At 45.1% G+C, this 14,955-nt stretch overlaps 2 protein-coding genes across 7 annotated transcripts in view; one reads left to right on the top strand and one right to left on the bottom strand.

The window, feature by feature from the left end:
* Nucleotides 1-14,955, top strand: part of FBXL13 (F-box and leucine rich repeat protein 13) — a 183,904-nt gene that overhangs the window by 95,462 nt on the left and 73,487 nt on the right. For 4 of the 5 annotated variants that reach the window (XM_050925516.1, XM_050925507.1, XM_050925524.1 and 1 more), the window contains exon 11: nt 10,462-10,562. The exons of the other annotated variant lie outside the window; for it this stretch is intronic. In XM_050925516.1, coding sequence (XP_050781473.1) covers nt 10,462-10,562 — 101 coding nt within the window. The remainder of the gene's footprint in view (nt 1-10,461; nt 10,563-14,955) is intronic. 5 annotated transcript variants of the gene reach the window in all.
* Nucleotides 1-14,955, bottom strand: part of LRRC17 (leucine rich repeat containing 17) — a 39,954-nt gene that overhangs the window by 22,951 nt on the left and 2,048 nt on the right. The window lies entirely within an intron of this gene.

Here is a 14,955-nt window from a genome sequence, read left to right as displayed (position 1 = left end):
CAGATTTTTTCAACTTTGGGTGGAGGGAATTTTGTGTCTGAGTCTTTGTTTTCTGTCTGCCTGCTTTCTCTGAGCTTTGGAGAAGTAGTTCTGCTTTCTAATCTTCTGTTTCTAAGTGTAAGGACAAAGAGATCAGATAGTAAGTTATATGGTTTCTTTTCTTTGGTATTTGCATGAATATAAGTGCTGGAGTGCTTTGATTTGTATTCTTTTTGAATAAGGCTGTTTATTCAATATTCTTTGAAGCAATTGACCCTGTATTTTGTCACCTTAATACAGAGAGACCATTTGTATGTATTTTTTCTTTCTTTTTTATATAAAGCTTTCTTTTAAGACCTGTTGGAGTTTTCTTTACTGGGAAATTTCAGGGAAATTGAGTCTGTACTCACCAGGGAATTGGTGGGAGGAAGAAATCAGGGGGAGATCTGTGTGTGTTGGATTTGCTAGCCTGATTTTGCATTTCCTCTGGGTGAAGAGGAAAGTACTTTTGTTTCCAGGACTGGAAACGGAGAGGGGGGAGTCACTCTGTTTGGATTCACAGAGCTTGTGTCTGTGTATCTCTCCAGGAGCACCTGGAGGGGGGAAGGGAAAAAGGATTATTTCCCTTTGTTGTGAGACTCAAGGGGTTTGGGTCTTGGGGTCCCCAGGGAAGGTTTTTCAGGGGGACCAGAGTGCCCCAAAACACTCTAATTTTTTGGGTGGTGACAGCAAGTACCAGGTCCAAGCTGGTAACTAAGCTTGGAGGTTTTCATGCTAACCCCCATATTTTGGACGCTAAGGTCCAAATCTGGGACTACAGTTATGATATATATCAACGCTACGTAGCCACCAGGCAATCCCTTCTTTTTCCTGTTCTCTGGAGGAGAAGCATTCCTTGTGATTCATGGGAAATACATTTTGTCTTTTAGTTTTCCTAAATCATTTTCAAATCTAATTGGCTCCTGTTAGATGTTTTCATACCCCCTTTCTGATGAAAAATATTTTCTGCATAAGATTGAAGTTGAAACAAGATTATTTTTATGCCAGTTTGTATTTTCTTATCTTGAAAACAAGGCCAATATTTTCTGTATATTGCATAGTTTATTAATACTGTATTAAACAGATATTATAGTATGTGTAGGAGAAGTTTTCCTATGGTACTTCATTTGCACTGGATAAAGTAATCTGTGGGCCACATCATCCACAGATGGTGTGAATTGGTATAGCTCAGTTGACTTCCATGGAACTATGCCTGTGTAAAGCAGTTGAGGATCTGGTCTTATCTGTAAACAAGAACCACTTAGAAGTGGTCTGATTGGAACTATAAAATATCCTTCACTGATCATCACCAGTGGTGCAATATCTGTCATTGAAACGGTCCTATTCTTCTATCAATAATCTTAATTTATCAAATTAAATCTGAGCTCTTGCAATTTAATCCCTCGATTCTTAATTTTATAAGATGTTAATTTTCTATATTCTTCCAAAATTCCTCTCTGACCTGATATGAGAAATCTATCATAACCATTTAACTGACCTGCCAGTCTCTTCCTTCTGCTTTCAAGAATATCCTGCAGAGGTCTTGTTACACTAACTGGTTGGAGCATAAAAATATCACTTAAGTTTAGTTTCCTGTGACAGTAGCATATCTGATCATGCTGCATGTAAGAGAATCATGCTGACACTATTATCTTTAATATGCAATTACACATTCAGGTCCTTACCTAACCTGACATCTTGTCCGATTGAATTATCTTTCTGGTTTTGGATCATTAGACTCAGGAGAAGAGATTTTATGCAGGATTATTTACCTTTGGAAAACTAGTATGAAATGTATAATTGGTGTTCTTCAAAAGGAGCAGCCTAGTGGTAGAAACATTTTAGTTCCATGTTTACTCACCTACCTGTTTTCTCCCAATAGGTCTGTTGTTACTGTGGTTATAAAGTTAGAGTACCTCCTGATGGCTAAGATCAAAAGCATCAGATATTTTGTAATGAACAATATTCATACTTTATGAGAAATCCTGACTCCAATAAGGAGAAATTTCTGGAAACTTTGAGAAAGTACTTACTCTTGAGTCCATGCATATGAAACATATTAGTGTGAATCTATGAGGTATAATACCATGACAGAACAATGAAAATTACTTTTTTTTAGGATTCAGGGTTTAAAATGTCTTTAGCTCTGATTTTACCTTTTTTAAAGACATGAGCTGTAAAGATGCGTACTGTGATGGGGCAAGGCCAGATGGCTACAGTAAAGTACTGAGAAACAGGTATGTTAGCCCCAGGCTAAACAAATCCCTAGGACCTAGTTGCTCCAGGTTAATCAAGGCACCTGGGGCCAATTAAGATCTTTTTAGAAGGCAGTGGAGATAGCTACTTTAATCAGAACACTTGCAGCCAATCAAGGCAGGCTAATCAGGACACCTGGGTTTAAAAAGGAGCTCACTCCAGTCAGACAGGGAGGAGCCAGAGGAGAAGGAGCGTGTGTGAGGAGCTGGGAGCAAGAGGGCAAGGAGCTGAGAGTGATAGAGTGTACTGCTGGAGGATTGAGGAGGACAAGCATTATCAGACACCAGGAGGAAGGTCCTGTGGTGAGGATAAAGAAGGTGTTTGGAGGAGGCCTTGGGGAAGTAGCCCAGGGAGTTGTAGCTGTCATGCAGTTACAGGAGGCACTATAGACAGCTGCGATCCACAGGGCCCTGGGCTGGAACCTGGAGTAGAGGCCGGGCCTGGGTTCCCCCCTAAACCTCCCAACTCCTGATCAGACACAGGAGGAGCTGACCCAGACTGTGGGTTCCACAAGAGGGGAAGATGACTGAGGTGAGCAAATCCGCCAATAAGTGCAGGACCCACCAAGGTAGAGGAGGAACTTTGTCACAACTGGTGTGAGGGGTGGGATATTTGGTGTGCACAGCGCGGCGGAAAAAAGGAGGGTGATTTAAAAAAAAAAAAAAAGGAGAGGGTTTATTTTTTTTCACCACAATGGATGACATAGTGCAGGCACTGATACAAGCCACAGCGGTGCAGCAGGAGGCTACCCGTGTCCAGGCAGCTGCCCAACAGGAGGCAGTGCGGCTGCAGCAAGAGACTAATCACCTGCTGATGGACCAGGCTTCTCAAAACCGAGCTATGTTGCGGGAACTGGTAAACCAGGTAAAGACCCTTACAGAGCTGAACCGTGGCCATGATGGGACACGACTCACGGGCCAGCCATTGGCTGCAGAAAATGACGCAGGAGGATGATGTAGAGGCATACCTTCTGGCCTTTGAGAGGACAGCCCTACGGGAGGCCTGGCCTAGAGATCAGTGGTCTGGCATCCTTGCCCCATTCTTGTGTGGGGAGACACAGAAGGCCTACCATGATCTGCCTGAAGAGGCTGCAGCAGACTACCCCCAGCTGAAAGCAGAGATCCTGGCCAGATCTCGGGTAACGACTGCAGTGCAGGCCCAGCGGTATCATGAGTGGAGGTACCAGGAAGACAAAATCCCGCGGTCCCAACTGTATGACTTCATCCATCTTGCACAAAAGTGGTTGCAAACAGAGTCCTGGAATCCGGAAGAGATACTAGAGGTTCTGGTCATCGACCGATACATGAGGGCACTGCCACCAGATCTCCACAAATGGGTAGGCCAGAACGATCCGTCCACCTATGATGAGATGATCACGCTGGTAGAAAGACGCATGACAGCCAGGGAATTGACCCGACTACCCAAGGAAAGCCCCTTTCGTAGCAAACACCCAACCCCAACCCTGGAAGGTGGGGCAGCCAAACCCCTGGGGAGTCCTAGGTGGAGGAAGAGGGGGGCCGAAAACCAGCGGAGACTCCAGAAGGAAGGGATTGGCCTGAGTGGGGGAAACCCTGAGACTAACCCCCCTAACCCACATGGTAGGGGAATGATTAGAAACAATTATAGATGTTATGCATGTGGGGAGTGGGGACACATAGCCGCACAGTGTCCCAGCACCGAGGAGCCTATGCAATGCAACTTGGGGGATTGGGAAGTCCCATGCTCCCTTATCCACCTTGCGGGCATCGCATTAGCCCTGCATAACTACACCAGGCCGGTGAAGATAAATGGAGTAGAGACTACAGCGCTTGTGGACTCAGGTAGTGCTATCACCCTTATATCGGGTAAGCTGGTAAAAAATAGCCAGCTGCTACAAGCCAAATGCATAGCAGTGACATGCGTGCATGGGGCCGTGAGCCATTACTCCACCATCCCAGTGGAGATAGAGGTTCAGGGGAACCCCATTGAGGTGACAGTGGGTGTAGTTCCTAAACTCCCATATCCTGTAGTCATTGGGAGGGACTATCCTGGGTTTGATAATTTACTCCCCCTAGAGAGGCTAGAGGGAAATGGGGACCCTGTTGGCAGCGACTCATCGTTGGGGGAATGTCAACCCCCAATGTTTTCAGAGTTTTCTCAGGATCTATTCTCAGCCCCCCAAAAGGCCCGGAAGACAAAAAAAGAAAGGAAGGCTGCGAAGGCCTTGGGAACCCGGATCCTGACCCAGGGCCAGAAGACCGCGCTAGTAGGTCCATGGACACGAGCAGCCATCAGAGAAACTACCAACATGGAAGGTGAGCCGGAGGCTGGCCCCAGCCATGATGGTGATGAGCCGTTGGAAGAAACAGAAGCTGGCCCCGGGGAGCTCAGGCAGGTTAGTCCTGGGGGAGAGACTTTCGGGAGGGACCCTAGATATGATAATGTCAGGAAAGAGGTGGCTGAGATAGATGGGACACCAGTGGAGGGGAAGGTCCGGGGTCCAGGACCCTATTTTATAGTGAAGAAAGATCTCCTGTACCATGTGGTGCAAATGCAGGAGCAGGAGATACATCAACTTCTGGTGTCACGAAAACATCAAAAAGCCATACTGAGCCTCGCCCACAGTCACCTGTTTGGAGGACACCTAGGGGTAGAGAAAACCCAGGCCAGGATCCTGCGGAGGTTCTTCTGGCCAGGAGTACATGAAGATGTCAGGCGATACTGCACCTCTTGTCCAGAGTGTCAGCTACATAGCCCTCGCCCACACTTGCAGGCCCCTTTGATACCTCTTCCAATAACAGAGGTACCATTTGAACGCATAGCCATGGATCTGATTGGGCCCCTAGAGAAGACAGCTCAGGGCCACCAACATGTTCTGGTTGTACTAGACTATGCAACCCGGTACCCAGAAGCCATTCCCCTATGCAACACAGCTTCCAAGACAATAGCTAAGGAGCTACTACAGATCTTTTCCCGGGTTGGGCTACCCAAGGAGATATTGACTGATCAAGGGACACCTTTCAAGTTGTTGAAAGATCTCTGTTCATTGCTCCATGTACAAGCCCTATGGACCTCTGTATACCACCCACAAACAGACGGCCTTGTGGAAAGGGTCAATAGGACCCTCAAGGCCATGATCAGGAAAGTGGTGAGCCGGGATGGGAAAGATTGGGATACCCTATTGCCTTACCTCATGTTTGCCATCCGGGAAGTCCCACAAGCCTCCACAGGTTTCTCTCCATTCAAACTACTATATGGGCGCCACCCCTGGGGCATATTGGATATAGCCAGAGAAGCCTGGGAAGAGGAGCCAAATCCCGGAAGGAACATAGTCAAGCATGTACTACAGATGAGGGATCGGATAGCTCGAGTTACACCCATTGTACAGGAACACTTGGAGAAAGGACAGCAGACCCAACGAACCCATTATAACCACCAAGAAAAGCTTCAGCGGTTCCAACCAGGGGATCGAGTAATTGTCCTGGTGCCCATAGCAGAAAGCAAGCTGTTGGCCCAGTGGAAGGGACCCTACGAAGTGATTGAAGCCGTGGGAGAGGTAAACTATAAGGTGCGGCAGCCAGGCCGCAGGAAACCTGAGCAAATTTACCACATCAATCTTCTAAAACCTTGGCATGATGGAGAGGCATGCTTAGTCACCCAGGAGACCCTTCCCCAGAAGGATAACTTACATGAGCAAGTGAGGATATCACCCGACTTGACGCAAAATCAAAAGGTTGAAGCAGCCGACATGATTAATCGCAATCGAGATGTGTTCTCTACAAAACCGGGGCGGACGACTGAGACCTATCACCATATCCGCACGATCCCCAGAGCCAAGGTAACACTGAGACCCTACTGAATCCCAGCAGCCAAAAGAGAGGAAATCAAGGCTGAAGTAAAGAAAATGTTAGAATTAGGCATTATTGAAGAATCCTACAGTCAGTGGTGCAATCCAATAGTCCTAGTACCTAAACCTGACGGTACCATGAGATTCTGTCATGACTTTCACCGACTGAATGACGTATCCCAATTCGATGCATACCCCATACCACGCATCGACTAACTGGTTGACCGACTGGGTAGTGCCCGATTCTTGACTACACTGGATCTGACAAAAAGGTATTGGCAGATTCCCCTGACCAAAGAAACTAAAGAAAAGACAGAGTTCTCCACCCCGGACGGGCTATTCCAGTACACTGTCCTCCCTTTTGGACTACATGGGGCCCCAGCCACATTCCAGCGCCTCATGGATAAGCTGCTGTGCCCCCATACTAGTTATGCAGCCGCATACCTAGATGATGTCATCATCCATACACCAGACTGGGGAACCCACTTAGAGAAAGTTGAGGCTGTACTATGCACCTTAAGGCGGGCTGACCTCACTGCTAATCCCGCTAAATGCGCCATAGGACTAGCTGAGGCTAAGTACCTGGGATATATTGTAGGAAGGGGTATAGTGAAGTCCCAAACTAATAAGCTAGAGGCAATTCAAAACTGGCCCCGGCTGACCCGAAAGAAGCAGGTCCGTGCGTTCCTAGGCGTGGTAGGCTACTACCGACATTTTATTCCCCACTTCGCCAGTAGGGCAAGTCCTCTAACGGACCTGGTGAAGGCCCGAGGTCCAGACATGGTGAAGTGGACCAGTGCAGCAGAGAGGGCATTCATAGACCTTCGGACAGCTCTCTGTAATGACCCCATACTCATAGCCCCAGACTTTACCAAGAAATTTATTTTGCAAACAGATGCTTCTGAGGTGGGCTTGGGGGCAGTTCTGTCGCAAATGATTGGAGAAGAAGAACACCCGATCCTCTACCTAAGCAGAAAGCTGCTCCCAAGAGAACAGAAGTATGCAGTAGTCGAGAGAGAATGCCTTGCTGTCAAATGGGCCATGGAGACTCTGCATTCTTACCTCTTAGGCCGGCGATTTACTCTTGTGACAGACAATGCACCCCTTCAGTGTATGCAGAGAAATAAGGAAAAGAATGCAAGGGTCACCAGGTGGTTCTTATTCCTCCAACCATTCCAGTTCTGCATACGGCACAGGGCTGGATGCCACCACGGCAACGCTGATGGCCTTTCACGAGCACACTACCTGGCATCCCAAGTTGCCTAACCCCATGGTGTTGAGCAGAGCGGGGGGGATATGTGATGGGGCAAGGCAAGATGGCTACAGTAGAGTACCGAGAAACAGGTATGTTATCCCCAGGCTAAACACATCCCTAGGACCTTGGTATCCAAATGGCAGTTGCTCCAGGTTAATCAAGGCACCTGGGGCCAGTTAAGATCTTTCTAGAAGGCAGTGGAGATAGCTACTTTAATTAGAACACCTGCAGCCAATCAAGGCAGGCTAATCAGGGCACCTGGGTTTTAAAAGGAACTCACTCCAGTCAGGCAGGGAGGAGCCAGAGGAGAAGGAGCGTGTGTGAGGAGCTGGGAGCAAGAGGGAAAGGAGCTGAGAGTGATAGAGTGTACTGCTGGAGGATTGAGGAGGACAAGCATTATCAGACACCAGGAGGATGGTCCTGTGGTGAGGATAAAGAAGGTGTTTGGAGGAGGCCATGGGGAAGTAGCTCAGGGAGTTGTAGCTGTCATGCAGCTGTTACAGGAGGCACTATAGACAGCTGCGATCCACAGGGCCCTGGGCTGGAACCTGGAGTAGAGGGCGGGCCTGGGTTCCCCCCTAAACCTCCCAACTCCTGATCAGACACAGGAGAAGCTGACCCAGACTGTGGGTTCCACAAGAGGGGAAGATGACTGAGGTGAGCAAATCCGCCAATAAGTGCAGGACCCACCAAGGTAGAGGAGGAGCTTTGTCACAGTACTTTTATCTTTTTACTCTTTAATAGCTTTGTCATAAACAGAAAAGTAAGAGTTAATAGAACAGAAGTACTTCATATCTCTTTTGCCTGTAAAGGGTCAACAAGATCAGTGAGCCTGGCTGTCACCTGACCAGAGGACCAATCAGGGGACAGGATACTTTCAAATCTTGAGGGAGGGAAGTTTTTGTGTGTGCTGTTAGAATTTGGTTGTTGTTCACTCTGGGGGCTCAGAGGGACCAGGCGTGCAACCAGGTTTCTCTCCAATCTCCCTGATATAGGTTCTTATAGATTCAAAATAGTAAGTACTAGGTAGATGAGGTGAGTTAGGCTTGTGTTTGTTTTCTTTATTTGCAAATGTGTATTTGGCTGGAAGGAGTTCAAATTTGTATTTTGCTGAAAGGATTTTAATTTGTACTTGTATACTTACACTGGGAGGATATTCCCAGTGTCTATAGCTGAAAGATCCTGTACCTATTCCATTTTAAATTTACAAAGATAATTTTTACTGTTTTTCTCTCTTTAATTAAAAGTTTCTTGTTTAAGAACCTGATTGTTTTTTTTATTCTGGTGAGACCCCAGGGCGCGGGGTCTGGATTCATCAGGGAATTGGTGGGGAGAAAGGAGGGAAGGGGGAGAGAGAGGCTAATTTCTCTCTGTGTTAGGATTACTGTCTCTCAGGGAGAGTCTGGGAGGGGAAAGAGAGAAGGAGGGGGGAAGGTGCATTTTCCTCTCTTTTTAAGATTCAAGAAGTTTGAATCACAGTGATCTTCCAGGGTAACCCAGGGAGGGGAAGCCTGAGAGAGGCAACAGTGGGGGAAAGGGTTTACTTTCCTTGTGTTAAGATCCAGAGGGACTGGGTCTTGGAGGTCCCTGGGCAAGGTCTTGGGGGGACCAGAGTGTACCAGGCACTGGAATTCCTGGTTGGTGGCAGCGCTACAGGTTCTAAGCTGGTAATTAAACTTAGAGGAATTCATGCTGGTACCCCATCTTCTGGACGCTAAGGTTCAGAGTGGGGAATTATACCATGACAAGCTTTTTAAAAGATTTCCACTGAAAAATGAGGATCTGAGAATGGTAAAAACCAGTGTAGTCTAGTAGTTCAGATATGCGCACACTACTATAGTAACCTCGCAGCTGCATTAAGACCTACTTTGAGATGGAAGAGCAAATATTGATTTTATTCTAGCTATTTCTTAAGTGAGCTGAATAACAGAGACACGAATAGAATAATAAAACAATAAGATCAATGAAGGAATATTCAGCTAATTGAACCGCTTGATTACACTTGATAACATTTCTAGCCCTCTAATATTGAATCCGGTAGAAGAACAGTCTGTGGCTGGACTGTTGTTACCATTTTTCAAATTATATGGTGTAATCATATATTTTAAAAGCACGTGATAAGTTTTACAGACTTATCTCACTTTCACTGTTGTTGGATTTAAATGTCAATTAATATTCATATTTTGATAGCCTGGTGTCTGCAATAGTTATAAAACACTCTTTAACATCCCTAGCAGGAGACTCTCATGACAGTGTAAGAACTAACGATGTGAGTGAGCATGTCCATTGCATTTGACTAAGGAAATGGACATTTGTAACAAAAAATGGTCGGCTCCTCAGCTGGTGTGAATTGGGGTTGCTCCTTTGAAATTAGTTGAGTTATGCCAATTTACACCAGGTGAGGATCTGGGCAAAAATGTATAATTATATAAGATACTGATTTCCACACAGTTATTTGATTTGCATACACAAAGTTATTTGATTTGCATACATGGGTTTTTGCATCTCTGATGGATTCATATATTTTCAGGAGCAGCCCTCTGCATCAATGTTTTAAGATTTGCCTCTATATTCTAATGTAGTGATCATATTGATACATAGAACAAGATAGATGGTGCCACTTTCAAAGAATATTAAAGAAAGGAACTGACTCAAATTAAAAAGAATTTTTGTGGACAGTGAGCATTCTATAATTGATGAACTGGTGTGAATAGTTAATGAAGCACACTCCCTGGATTTTACAGAGTTATCTTAAATTATTGTCTATAGACCTGCTAACTTAGGTCTTGATTCAGCAAAGCACTTAAGCATGTGAATAATCCCATTGACTTCATTAGGACTACTTGGTTCTTAGGTGCCTTACTGAATTGGGGGCATAGAAATAGTCATGTTTACAATCAACAAAAATAGTTCTGTAAACATTATAATATAGTATTTTCTTTAGAGCATTTTAAAGAGAAAATGTTTTTGATCGGTACCATTGCATTTAAGACTTTTACAAAATTAATTCAGTTTTTCTGCTACAGTATAGAAGAAACTTTAGATACACTAAAATACAAATTCTAATTTGACATACTTTGACAAGTGATTTTTTATTATTATTCAGGATGAATCAATGAGACTTATATCAGAAGGTTGTCCAGCTCTTCTCTATTTAAATCTGTCATACACAGATATTACTAATGGGACACTAAGACTGTTATCAAGGTAAAAATATCTCCTTCTACATTTAGATTAGTATGAAACAAAAGTCGTCTACGAAAATATGAGTTTTAGTTATCATTGCAAGAAAATATAACTTTCTCTGAGTATTTTGCAGGTTTCCTTTTATTTTGTAAAGAACTGAAAAATGCCGTATATATTGTTTTTAGGATTTTTCTCTTCTGTTTGTCTTTTAGTGTAGTAAAACATTTACACTGGGTTAGTTTATAGGTCTTGCTAAGTTTTACAGAAACTTGTGAGTTTGCTAGTCAAACAAAGTTCCTTTGGACAAGCAACACAGTTGCTCACTGTTGTGCAACTAGCTTGCAAGTTTGAGATGATTATGTAAATCTAGGGTGACTGGACGTCCTGTTTTTAAAGGAACACTCCCATATTTAAGCCCTCCTGCAGGTGTCCCGACTTTTTCTTTAACACGGGCAAATTGTCACGTATTTTCTGTCTCCCCGGCATCCCCAGCAGGTCCTGCTGCTGACCAGATCCCTGCTCACCAACTGCCTGCCCACCAGCAGTGAGTGGGGGGGGGGGGGGGTCCAGTGGCTGACAATGGGGGTGGGTGTGCAAGGCTAGTGGTGGGGTGAAGATGCAGCATGTGGGACCGGCCATTCCCTGTGCTAGTGCATCAGTGCAACCCCTGCTGTGTGCTGGCTCTCAGCCAGCAGGGCCCAGCTCTCCCTGTCCCATTTCCAGCCAGCACTGGCTGCGCGTTGTGAGATGTGGCGGCCGGTGTGTACGGACAGGCGCCAGGTCACTGCAGGCCTCTGCTGCCCACCCATTGGCTCTTTATGTGCTCCCCCATCTTGTCTGGCATGTGCCAAAGCCCCGCACAGCGCTGGCACGGGGAAGCCTCTCTGCCCCTCAGCTAAGCTCTGGGGTGGTGGTGGTGGTGGGAAGCAATTTCCAGTCGCTTTGCATCCCAACCCTGCAGGCTCCACAGCAGCCCCCCCAGGCAGGGACTTAGCACCCTCTTCACCCACCCACCTCCCCAGGTCCTGTCCCCAGTGAGTGCAGGGCTGCTCTGTCCCCTGGGCACCCTCCCCTGCTGAGCCACCTCTCTGCCCAGGTTTGCGGAAGCCCCTGCAGTCAGGTTCCCTGGGCACATTGCATCCTCAAAGCTTAACCCCTTCCTGCCTGTGCTGTAGCCGAGGGACAGGAGGTGGCTGGGGTTATGTCAGTGGCCAGCAACAGCTTGGAGGTGTTAGCTGCCTTTCGACACTGTGTGGGCAGGAAGGGACAAGCTGCTTCCAGCCACTGGGGAGTAGGGGAGAAGAGATGAGCTCTGCAAAGATATAGGCCAGGTCACCCCTCCGCTCCACCCCACCCCATGACTAGAAGCAGCTCCCATCCCTTCCCTCCTGCACACTGCCAAAAGGCTGCTGCAGGCCACATTCTGGTGTGAACCCTGGCAGAAATCTGAGGAGGGGGACATGTATCCCTGTGTGCCCCCCTACATGTTGCCTCGGGAAGATGCAGCACCAGTACCAGGAGAGGTGGGTCCATCCTGGGGGCCCAGCCAGGCATGGAGGGCGGAGAGCACTGGGCAGGGACAGTCAGGTCAGTCTGTCACCCCTCTCCCCCCTCCGTGTGAGAGAGGTGTATGGGAAGTGTGTGTATGTGTGTGTCACCGCTCCCTGTGTGAACCCTAAAACCTTAAAGATAAGAAGGTAAATAAAAATAATTCAGCTACACAGTATTTCTTTTTACCAGACGCTCAGTCAACTTGATGTTAATTTTAACATTTGTACTGAATCGTTCTGATGAATTTCTGTTGAACTTGCTTGAATATGAGTAATTTTACCAGGTATCCCACATTCAGCATGGGGAAATATGGTCACCCTATGTAGATCATTAATCAGAAAAGCAGCAACTTTCTGGTTTATAAAGTACAATAAGCCTTTGCTTTCTTTGAATGGAGAGGAAAACTCACAAACAAAGGGCACATGAATGTGCAGTTTTGAGCTAAAGTATAAGGAATTACCATCCTGATTTGTGCTTTGCATTCTAGTAACCAATAAAGCTGCCAACAGCGTACGAAAGAGGAATTTGTCAGTACGCCGCGTGGGGTCAGGTTTTTTTACTCATCTCAATAGCTTAGTGGTGATGCACTGCAATGGCAAGTAGAAAAGCAAAGTTTAAGCTTTTATCTTGGACTGTTACCTCCCTGGCCAAATATGAATGCATTAGAAGCACACCTCCTGAAAAAAGGCACTCAGCCCTTCATGAGACATATCACTGGCCACTTTGGATGACTATGATGTTGACAGGGTCTGATAGCAGCCCTGTCACTTCAGCAGGAAGGTTAATGGCTGTGATGTAAGGTCTTGGGTGTCTGGATTTAAAAGGAGGTGAATTTCTGCTCTGAATATGTATGACAGACTCCCAGAGAGAAGAAGGAACTATAAGCAAGTTTCTTATACTGACTACCATTTCCTTTATAATTATCTATTCACCAAGGAGAGAGGGTTTTTTTAACAGATTTTTTGGGGGTAAAGTTTGAGATAACTCAGTAGCATTGTAGTCTAGTGTTGATAGTTATAATTTGGCAGAGGATGTTTAGATGTGTTCTGTATGCATATCTATTGAATGAGATGTATTCAGAATTGCTTGGATAGTGATTTTTAAAAAGTAGATAGACAGCCAAGCAATGTTGTGATTATATGTCCTGCCTACTCTACCATGTTCCTGTTTGGTCCCTTGTTGCCTCAAAATGGTCAGTAAGGCATGGCTTTGCTTGAAGCTATCCATTTTGATATTCTTTATGGCACAGTAGTGGGTTTAAAGAAGTTCAGAGGAAGGATTTTTTTCAGTTTGTGACTTGAATCCAGCAAAGTGTGCAAATTTCCATTGAGCTCTTGAGCATACTCTGGGTCTTGTTAGTCTACAACTGTCACGTGGGCACATGTAGAAATAAGGCACTTTGTCTGAGATATGGCAAAACAATAGGCAAAAAACCACATAGAATTGTGTATTTAAAGCAGCCATATTTCCTGACCCAAATATTTCTTGGAGAACTACAAAAAAAAAGGTGCTGCCCAAAGGATGGTTTGAAAGCAAATGCAAAGAATTCAACTATCCAGGTGAACTGTGTTGTAATAGTTATAGATAAACATCCATTCCTGTTGTGGGAGATGTTTGTTCATCTACCGGGCTGGAGGACCTACTGTTGGGAAGGTCCAGTCCACTTATCAAAAGAAGCAGTAGACAAAAGCTGAGTTATTCCAACAGAGTTGTCTCCTTCTTTGATGGTAGTTGTGCACTACTTCTTCCCCCTTGAGAAAACAAAATTTGACTTTTCACAGCAACTCCACATAATCCTGGAGTGTGTTTTTCTCTGTTATTTGCATAGTATATTTTTGACTTTTGGATTTGCCTGCAGTAGAGTGATGTCTTGAGAATGTACCAGTCCAGTGCCAGATTCTAGTCTTGCTTCAGACAGCCTTCCACCCTCCAACTCTGAACCAGTTTTATTCTTTCTCTCATCTATGGAAAAGCCTATGTTTTTTCCTCCGTATTGGCATAATTTTTGCCTTCGTCTAGTTTCAATTTCTTCATGTTTAAATTTGGAATGTTTTTTCTGAGTGCCTGCCACCCTATGTTATCCCGGCTACCCCAGCTTCCTGTTACCACCAAGAAATTAGAGCCAGCTGCTTCTGTTTATGTGTGGGCAAGACCCACCTAGGAGTGGGTCAACCAGATTGGTGGATGTCTCCAATATGAGAAACAAAATGTACAAATACAGTAAAATTTCCTCTTTGTTCAAGTCAATAAAATACTAGCGTTTCATTAATGGATTTCTCTTGCCTTGTTTACAGTGTTTTTTCCTAAAATGTGTGAAAAATGTCAGTAGCAAATGATAATTCTGAACGAAAACTGCCAAATGCAACACTTTTTTGCTGAAGACATTTGGACGTAAAGCAATACTATAGTTCTTTCTGAGATTAACAGTATGAGGCTTTTGATAGCACTCAAATTTCAATAGTGTTTCTAGAGATGCTCAAAAACTGGCAGCTCACGACAGATACTTCCTTTGTACTTCTCTGAGACAGTGTAGCTAACATAAACGCTTTTAGCTATGGAAATATATGCATCTTGCAATGCTTCCCATACATCTTACTGCTCCATATCAAGGATCCATTATTGGAAAAACCATCAAAAGGAACTGTATGCTTAATGAGCTAGAAACTGGTTGGCCATTTCACATGTTCCTCTTCCACTCTTTCATTCTATCAGGAGAACTGAGTCTCTGAGTTACACAGCTGATGTAAGATGTTGTGACAAGATGGAATTCTTCTTTGTATTTCTCCTCCAATGAAATTATGTTACAGACTTTGCAATATACATGAAGCCTGTCTATCCAGAATAACTATGGAGGATTATTCTG

The sequence above is a fragment of the Gopherus flavomarginatus genome, chromosome 1 (genome assembly GCF_025201925.1).
Source record: "Gopherus flavomarginatus isolate rGopFla2 chromosome 1, rGopFla2.mat.asm, whole genome shotgun sequence".
Taxonomy (NCBI): domain Eukaryota; kingdom Metazoa; phylum Chordata; order Testudines; family Testudinidae; genus Gopherus; species Gopherus flavomarginatus.
Note: the sequence above shows the minus strand (reverse complement) of the source record. Positions and strands in the feature narration are given on the sequence as shown.